The sequence below is a fragment of the Clytia hemisphaerica genome, unplaced genomic scaffold (genome assembly GCF_902728285.1).
Source record: "Clytia hemisphaerica strain Z4C2 unplaced genomic scaffold, Clytia hemisphaerica genome assembly, whole genome shotgun sequence".
NCBI classification, from domain to species: domain Eukaryota; kingdom Metazoa; phylum Cnidaria; class Hydrozoa; order Leptothecata; family Clytiidae; genus Clytia; species Clytia hemisphaerica.
The window spans coordinates 6,642-16,966 of record NW_027104165.1 but is presented as its reverse complement, the minus strand read 5'-3'; the positions used below and the strand labels follow the sequence as shown (position 1 = coordinate 16,966).

Below are 10,325 nucleotides of genomic sequence, written 5' to 3'. Positions count from 1 at the left end.
CTAACTGAGATTTTCATTTAAAATTCGACTTTTCAGTTCTTAACTTGTTATGAATGAAAGTTCTCTTTTACTTTGAACTTTTCTTTAAAAAATTGATTTTTTTCTAATAACACTTTATCAGAGTTGGTAAAATTGATGAGGATTATATTGCCATAAATTAAATTATAATAATAATTCAAAATGCATTGGATCAAACACTGGGCAAATTTTATGTTAATTAGCTCATCATGTACACAAAAATCAATATCATATTTCTCATTTCTAGAACAGTAGCATATGGTAATGCAAAACTGTATAGTTGAACATGGCATGGCGTACTAAAAATACGGACATATATGTCACATTTTTTTCAAAAAATTTAGAGGCCTAATATTTATACTTTTATTATAAAATTGGTCATTTTTGCTCAAAACAGACAGTATTTGGGATTAATTGGGGAAGCTGGTTAGCTATTTTTCAATCTTTCTTCTTTACTTTCTTCTAACATAGGGCATAAACAAAAATAGAATGGTAAAAGTAAACATTTAACAATAACACTTATGCAGAAAAGAAAAACTTTTGAAAACAAGTGATGAAATGTTTTATGTTTAAGGTTTCAGGAGTCGAATCGTGTGATTTCCGACGATCGAAGAAAGGTGGAAATCGAGCTTATCCGCGTTTTTCGTACGAAAAACGCTGCTTGTCAGCTTGTCAATCCTCGCTCTTGCATACGCCTTGAACTAAGTTAAGTTTCACAATTAAGTTTACTGTTATAACGTCAATGCTATTTCTTTTTCTTACACGCGTCCGAACCTAGAAAACCCGTTTATCAATGTTGGGCAACCATGACCCAACGATCAAGATGTTCTACTGGAGCGATACCGCGACACAACTATCATTGAGACATACATTCGAATTACACAGTTGCAAAATACGTTACATTGCAAAAATTCGACACTAACGTGGACATTGGAAGCGATAAAAGAACTTTATACCAGAAACCAAACTTATAAAATGTTTTGATTTTTTTACGTACGTTTTAACGTGGGAGGACCTTTAACCTCCGAAGGTCGGCGTGACGGATGCCTTGGTCGGAGATAATGTTTCCTCCAGAATAAACAGCCACTGGGGGTTTTACGCTACATGCTTCGTCACAGTACTATTTAATTATTCTCAAGTCCTACGTAATTGTACACATATTTTCATTTGATGAATTTGAACATGTAAAATTATTTTAACAATACAAGTATATTACTTTAGAGGATATTAACAATAACCATGCATTCTAAAAAAGTATTTTTGTTATTATTACCTAGCATGATGTCAAAACTTACACAAATGACCACTATAATACTTGGGACGAGATGGAGTTTTTACAAGCTCTTATTTGATTTGGTTGGTCGTTAACTAGTAATAAAACAATTTTGTTACTTTTTCTAAAGAACGCGTCATTTTTATTACTTCAAATGACCAATTATTAAAGTATCCTATAAAAACTCCATCTCATCTATAATACTTACTGTGACCAATTCTATTTTTATAATGTAACTTCTTGTTGAGTTGAACTCTCATTCATCAGAAGAGTGCTTGACCAATCGGAATCTGAAGCATATGTATACTATTTTCGAATGATGTTAATGAGTTTTATTTAAATACTAATAGTTTCACGCCGTGGAGACGATCATCACTTCAACAAGTTCACGTTCAAACAACACGGTTCGAAAGACTGACGTCAATTGTTGTCAAAAGAAGCCAGTACATTGTTCTTCGTAAACATTCAAAACGAACTTTAGTTTTTTTTTTAATTTTATTTTCAACTGATGATCGTCTCCACGGCGTGAAACTATTAGTATTGAAATAAAACTCATCAACTTCATTCGACAATAGTATAAAATGTAACATATATGTATTTCAATACTAAAGGCTTGTTCACTGCAAGATCTATCCAATAAACTATGCCTTATGTGTCTATTATTGTTTGAGATTTGAGAAGAGAAAATAGCTGAGAATGCGAGTTTCTAAACATCGACCAGAAATGGCGATCACGACCAGCGACCACGACCGGACCAGATAAATTTGTATTATCGAGTTTATCTTCTCTTTCCACCGTAGAGAATCTTTAAATCAAGTCCTCAGAATACTTAAAAGTGACCTTTGAAGTAATAAGTCATTTTCTTGACAAAGTGGCACTATTTGACAAAAATATTGACAGGGTCATTAGGTATGATGTTTGTAAGCTTTGTTATACCAAATATTTTAATTATGCTGAATGACATGCCTTTAGTGACCCTGATCTTCCCTAGCAGGAATTTGAAGAGTACTTTACCCGGCGAGATAGCAGTTCAGGATCAACAGAAGCATCTTGGTTATTTAATACGAAAGTAAATATATTGTATATACATGAGAGCTGAAATTTTCAAACATTGTCAATCAATATATTTATGCAACGGCTCGACAGGTGTCGGCCTTTGACCGGATTTTAATAATTTTTTTTATACCTTTCAGATTTTTTTGAGTGTTATGGGCTCATCCAGAAAAATCAATTCAATTTGAGCAAAAAGATAGAAATGGAGGAGGTTGCACTGTACTACTTTACAGCCGTGCGACTCTTGTTTTCTATTCAATTTCTTTTGTTTTTCAACAAAGAAAAATCGCCTTTGACGCAAGCTCAGTTATGCCACAAATCGAGAAGGAAGCAAACATGGTGGGTCGAAAAGGTGTTTCTTCTAGATTATTTCTGATATGTCCCTTCGAATTATGGCTATTTCAACATCCTAAGCAAGTACTACATTGATTGAAACATCTCAAATGCTTTAGCAAACATTTATTCCAACCAATCCAATGATTTGTTAACGTTATGACCAAGGGTACAGTGAAATTATCAGCAAGGAAAGATGGCCTGTCTTGTTGAGTAGCTAACAGCATCTACCGATGATCACTGGAAATCAAAAAGATGGAGAAAAACATTTCAAATAGGGAACAATTTTCCTTTGTAGAGGATGCCTTGAGGTATGTATATCTGATGTTTCTAGTTTGGTGTGGCTCTTTGGCTTTGAGTTTTTCATGTACTCAACTCGACTAGTTCTTCAGGTTCAGGTTCCTGTTGTCTTTCACTTTGTTTACGTGATCAGCCAAAATTTTGCGGTAAATTTTGAAAAGTTTGCTTACTGAAGCATGGTGGTAATAAACATATAGATGGAGATACCACTTCTATTATTCTATTGAATTTGTATCGTTGATAGCAAACTGTTGCTTTGGTAAAGAGCTATTGATTTTGCTTTCGATCATGGGAATACTTGAGTCGAAGAGAATCTGAATAAAATCACGCTACATTTTTAATTTGTTCATTGTGTGATGACAGTTTTTTGTTTATAAAACATAAGAAAACCTTGCAAGAATAAGCACTGAACATCGAATTTGAAATGTTCGCTGCTCAGGGAATCCTCGCCAAATTTTGTCAATTTTTATATATTTACTAATGCCAATCTTTCAACTGTATTCTATCCAAATTTTGAGGCATCCGCTATTTTAGATCTAAAGATATTTATAGCAAAGAACCTTCCACAAACAACAAAGAATTTGCAAAATTTGAAAAAGTTTACCTCTCGAAAGTTTCCCGATAAAATAAAAAACTTCTTTTAAAACTATAAAGAAATTATTACTCGAAAAAATTCACATTTTACCTAAAAATATGAGGTTCCGTTGGACAGAATGATTTACTTTATTTAGCTCTTATAATGCCTATAATCTATATCTTGACTGATTTTTGCTATCAAGGATTGGTAATCAAAGGAGGCCGATTTGAAAGAAATTTCTTTTTTTATGACTTCTCTGGCTATTACAGAAAAGTTGTTACTCCATCTAACTTTTATTACCTCTATGACTGAAGGAAGAGATGGAAGAAAAATATGAATTTCATCGAATTCATGGTGGTTTTGCAGTTTTGCAGAGAGAAAATTTCACAATATTAAAGAGATCGTGGCTTTAATGCTGAATACTTTATATCTGTTCTTAGTTTTATTGAAATGGGAGAAATAAATGAGGAAATCAATAAGTTATTGGATAGGCAATGTGCTGAGGAGGGCCAATAAGCAAGACCATCAGACTCGCATGCTTTAGCTTTCAGCTTTCTACACTGGATTTACTTCTTCTTTTTTTCTACTGCATCTGCTTAAAGTGATGAGTTATTTTCTGTTGTGTGGGAGCTGTTACGTGGGAGCTGTTGAAGTGTTGGAATCTTTGACTTTGAAGGTCAGACGTTTTGGTATCTGATGGAGCTTCTACAAACCGTTAATTTTTATAAACTTCAAGAATAAGGAAGCTAAAGTCCCTTTCTTCAGCATTAATCTATGTGCCTTGGTATAGAAATAAGCTCTATATAATTCGTTTGTGAGTACAAAACAATTTTGAAAACTCTCATGGAAATAAGCACCAAAAACTTTTCTAAGCCAATGGTCTGCCTATCATTTCCAGAATACATATAATTATGTTTAACTAATGTTTCTCTTCGCCTTCAGATTTTAGTAATTAAAGAATATATACCTTAAATGACATTATGATGATTTGTTAAAAATATTCGTCACTAGGCGTTGAAATTCAAAAAAAATGATTGAAATTATAAGGTCTAATTCCTTTCCTTTTAGCTGGACAAAGACTCGATCAGTTGGAACCATGTGGTACAACTCTTGGAGTTCAAAAATACCAAAATCCCAGAAGAGAACACATCAAATTGACTTCAAAGAGGATGAACGTTAAAACAGTTCAGGTAACTTAGATGATTACCATATATTAACTACACCCCCCTTCTCACAGACCCGGTAGGATTTTTTCAGACAGTGGGGGTGAAAATGATGGACTGAATCACGATGGGGATTAATATTCCAATTTTTAATGGCTGGGGATTTAAATTCCATTGTCAAAAAATCCGTGGGAACTGGAAAAATAGCATACATTTTGCTGCAGTGAGAATTGTTTTATTAGATTATTTTCAGTGGGGATAACAGTTGGAGACTAATTTTCCAACAGGGTCGATATTTTGGCCAATTTTTTCAGTGGGAAGGGGTCTTAGTGGGTCTGTGAGAATGGGTGTTTAACTCAAAAAAATAGCTTATGTTATCTAATCATACAATTAGTTTGTCGTTTTTTATATTTTCCCTTCTTATTTTTGACCATGCTAGGTATAGGTCTGAGAATTACGTATGTCTGAAATAAAATGACCCTTTCATGTAAATAAAAATCCCATAATGTATTCAGTTGTTGTCAATGATATTGAAATAATTTAGTCTAGCTACATGTCTGCTTTAAGTTAGGCTACGTCATATCTTCCTTCGTTTCCAACGTAAAACTCCTACTCTTCGGGCTATGAGCACTGCTCTTGTTTTGAATATTGAAATTCTCCAGATAAATCGCATGTGCACTGAGGTTTTAATGAAACAATAGAGAGTTTCACAACCTAAGCCAATCAGTTGTGTTTTAAACATTCTTTTATTTGAAATCTCTATTGATAAACATCTTTTGTGAAAGTTGTCTATTATGTTCAAACCTATTAATAAGCAATTCCCGGTGGGGGTCACTAGTGGCCGCCTATAGCAGTGCCTATAGACCAAGAGTAAGGCCTGAAAGCCTGGATCTGTCTATTGTGTAGACTACTTTAAGTCTGCTTCTAGTCTGTTCTCGATTATCAGTTTGATGACTTAAGCTTGGTATAAACAGAAATTTTGAAAGGAAAATGTTGGATCAACATTTTTCTGGGCTAAACATCAAAACTTCTTGAGTGGCTTTTCCAGCTGTGAAACACAAATATTGAATGTTTGGATGGTAACAAAGACTCTAGCTTATTTTCATTATTTTTTCTGGGTTCCTTTTGAAAGTTACTTCATTTTTAATTTCAGTGTCTCAGAACTAGAATCGCAAATACTCTTCAGTATCAAGGTAAGCCCAAAACTAGAGGTACACAAAAGTTTGTCAGGATCTGCGACAAAATTTTGGATTGCCTAAATGGACAGTATCCTGACCAAGACATGACAACAAGAAAGCTTGCTCTCAGACAGTACAAAGAAACAAAAGACAAACGTTCTGAGGTAATTTTTATTCTATATTCTTCAATGGAATTAGTTTTTGTCGGTATTCTTACCAGCTGCTAGTTCCCTTCAAGGGTTAGGTCTTACTATATCCAGAGATAATTCTACTCCATACAATATGTGAAATGAAATACGTCTCAAAATTTTAAAGGATCATTTTCTTTTGATAAGAGATAATGTTGACGGTTCACTTGTGACCAGATTATGACTTTTTTTTCATTTTAGTGGCTGACAAATACATTTTTGAAAGGTGGGAAAACAGAGGCACTTTCCACATCTGGCTTGCAAAAAAGGAAGACTGTACCAGGCTATCCAAACTGTTGAAGGGCTGCAAACTGCAGGTTTGAGATGATTTTGCATTCAAAGGTTTTTTAGATGAAATAGTACAATGTTAATTTTAAGCAATCAATGTTTCTGCGAGTGCTCCTGGCGCATGTTTTAGAGGTTTTTTCTTTTCAAAATAGAAAAGTAACATTTTCTCCGTCTTTTATTCTTTCATTTCTTCCTATTTTTTTCACTTTTCATCTTTAGTCGACACATTCACTTCATTGATGCAGGAGCTGCTTGTCGAATATCCTTGATTTTACATTTTGGATGGTTGTCTTAGTCAGCCAACCTCAACTTATGGGCAGGTTGTTCTGATGGTTTTCTTTTCTTTTTCTTTTTTGTTACAGTAAATTATTGTTATTTATATAATTGTTTTGTTTGATTTTACCTGGATTTGATTTAGATTTCCAAATTATTTTTTGTGAAATTTCGAACAAAAATTAAGAAAGCAGAATTGTAGAGGAGTACCCTTGCCGATCAATGCAGTCGATATAATGTTTCCAAAGGATTTGACCAAATAAGGAGGGGGCGTACGGTCTTTCTGAATTGCGGAAATCGACCCTTTTTTCTTCGGAATCTCAGAAATTAGGCAAAATTCCTTCGGTATTTCGGAATTCTGAAATTGTTGCGGTATCGGAAATCCATGAATATTGCTTCAAAACTTCGGTATTATAAAGTTTTTATCCCCTTTTTTCGGAATTCATATATGAAAAAAAAAAAAAAAAATTCACTCCATTAAGAATTAGTGAATAAGTTTCGTTATAGATTCACTAAAAAGAAAAGGGTGGTGGTGAAAGAAAATCCGCCACATTAAGTGGGGTGATCCACCACACCTAGCAAATAAAAACATGCAACAAGAGTGAACACTGGGCAGTTCGCATCAAGAGACTGGTACTTCTCGCAGATCCATCTGGATCTCCCGTATTGGTGGATGTTGAACATTTGCTCAACTGGCTGTTTTGTCTCACCAGCAGAATGGACAGTATTTTGAAGGTGAACCACAAAAACGTATAAACTTTCTTTGATTATGAAACAAATAACTTTTCTATCACAAAACGTACGTGGAGTGAAAACAGATGCCCGTATTGTTGAGCTATGTCACGTTATGAAAAAGAGAAATGCAATAGCAGCATGCTTACAGGAGACTTGGCGTAAAGGTCAGGAGGTGTTAGATTTCGAACAATATCGCCTCATATCGTCCGGTCTAAATGAGGCAACCTGCCGTAGAGGGTCCCAAGGAGTCGCAATCTGTTTGAATCCTGATGGTGTTGACGCTTGGAATGCAGCTGGTCTCGAAACTCACTCTGATCTCGGACCTAGAGTATTAGCTATTCGTTTATTATTGAGAGATAAGCACAACAGAGATGTTGGTGTCTTTTTGGTATCGGCATACGCCCCGGTAAGGAATGCCCCAGAACATACCTGGAACGAATTTTTGATTTACCTAACAACGTGTTTGAACAGAAAACGAAATGATGATATTTTAGTGATTGGTTGTGATTGCAACTCTAGTATGGGCGTGAATCGATCGAAGGAGTCAGGCCCGCTCGGTAATTTTGGTATATCTCACGTTAATGATTCTGGAAAACGAATGTTATCGGATCTTGCAATTCAAGAGTGAAAGTTGTTACGACGTGTTTCAAAAAGAAGAAATACGGCACATGGATGCATCCTCGTAGTAAAAATCTCCACCAAATCGATCACATTTTTGTCAACAGAGAAATGTTCGTCCGATGTATCGATGCTGGAATCACCTCGCCTCTGTTAGATAGTGATCATAATGCTACTTTTGTTACCCTCCGCTTAATGAAACGTCTTAAAAAGAAAAACGATAACCGTCAGCGACTGCTTGCTCTCGACCACTCCCATCTACTTGATCCAGATGTCAAACGTAAATTCTTTGATAAAATTAAAAACTACTTTGACACTAATGCAGCCTGCAAATACTCTGAACTATCAAAATCCATGTCTAAAGCAGCAACCGATGTTCTCCCAAGACGTGCTAAAGCTCAACCAGACTGGTTCAAATTTGACGAAAAGAACTTAAATGCTCTCATAGATGCCAGAAATGAGGCTATGAGACGTGTTTTCAATAAAAGAACTCGTTTTTCAGAAGAGAGATTACGGTTACTACGAACTAAAGTAAGGAGTGCCAAAAATAAGTGGCTCCATTACATCTCTCACGCAACTAATGTAACTGTCGGTACTAAGACTGCTTGGGACAATGTGAAACTGCTAAAAAAAGGACTGTCAAAAGTTAAACCGGTGACTCAAAAGCAATTGAAAAAACCAGACGGTACTTTATGCAAAACCCCGGATGAAAACGCTACCGTTTTCAAAGATCATTTCCAAAAACTTTATGAAAATCAAGTCAATTTTGATGAAACTGTCTTAGATCTCCTGTCCCAAAGACCGGTCTTCGAAAACTGTGATGAAATTCCCTCGGATGAAGAAATAAGGACTGCCATTTCAAAGTTGAAAAATAAAGCTCCAGGAGAGTCTGGAGTGATGACCCAATCGTGGAAAATAATTATCGACAGCCAAGAAATTTTCCAGATATTGAAATCAATCATAACTGATTTCTGGGTAACCGAAACAGTACCTAAAGAATGGAACATTGGCAGGCTTAATGTGTTACCGAAAAAAGGAGATCTTTCCTTGCCAAAAAATTACAGAGGAATCATGCTCCTTGAAAATGCATATAAAATTATTGCAATTATTCTACATCGTAGACTTCTACCGATTGAGGAAAGTTTAGATCATGAGAGTCAATCAGGTTTCCGCCCTGGTAGAGGCTGTATGGATGCTGTGTTTACCGTTAAAAACTGCCATAAAGAAAAGACGAGAACATGGACTGGAGACCTGGATTTTATTCCTAGATCTAGTTAAAGCTTTCGACCGTGTTCCGAGAATCGCTTTGTGGAAGGTACTTGAGAAATATGGAGTACCTTTGAAATTGATAAATCTCTTAATAGTTTTACACGCTGACTTCACTGTGAAATTCGTTATAGGCGATGTAGTCCGTACCATTAACAGCATCGTCGGTGTGAAACAAGGTGATATTTTGGGACCGCTATTGTTTACCTTTTACATTACCGCAATGATTGAAACCTGGAAGTTATCCTGTGGTATACCGTTTTGCATATTTCGGAGTAAGAGTGATTTTGTAATGACCGGTCGTAGAACAACCACGAAAGGAGAAGATTTCGAGCTTCCAGACTCGGAATATGCAGACGATACGGCTTTGTTATTTGAGAGTCGAGATCATATTCAACAGGGAGCTACTTCAATAATCGTCCACTTTGATCGTTTCGGAATGGAAATTCATACCGGTGCAATAAATCCCAAGTCAGACTCCAAAACGGAGATATTGTTCTGTGCAAAACCGATATTCATGTATGACAACCCTGAAACCCTTGATAATGTCGACTTATCTGATGTAATTATTGATGAAAAGCGTTATTTGCCCATTGTTGACGAGTTTTGTTACCTTGGTAGTATAGTTACCAACGATTGTACCGATGAAAAGGATGTGGATACCCGTATTGCCAAAGCAAGTGGTGCTTTTGGAATGTTGAGAAAATGTTTGTTTGCATCATCTGATATTACCAATAAGGCCAAAGGATCAATATTTCGTTCGTTAATCTTACCAATTCTTCTTTATGGTAGTGAATGTTGGTGCATGACGGAATCTTTATTGAGAAAGATTCGTAGCTTTTACCATGGTTGTATACGTAGTATGTGCCGAGTAAATCGAAAGCACACATTTCTACATAGAATCTCAACTGATGAGCTTCTTGAACGTGTTGGGCTCGAATCTATCGAAACGTATATTTATAGACAGCAATTGAGGTGGATTGGTCACGTGAGTAGGATGGACTGGGATCGTCTTCCTCGGAAAATGCTTTCCTCATGGGTAGTATCGAAACGACCCAGGGG

At 35.7% G+C, this 10,325-nt stretch overlaps 1 protein-coding gene across 1 annotated transcript; it reads left to right on the top strand.

The window, feature by feature from the left end:
- The first annotated feature begins 7,413 nt into the window (after nucleotides 1–7,413).
- On the top strand, nucleotides 7,414–8,007 carry LOC136814142 (uncharacterized). Its single transcript, XM_067070656.1, has one exon. It carries the CDS (start codon nucleotides 7,414–7,416, stop codon nucleotides 8,005–8,007), a length of 594 nt encoding a protein of 197 aa, XP_066926757.1.
- Nucleotides 8,008–10,325: the final 2,318 nt, after the last annotated feature.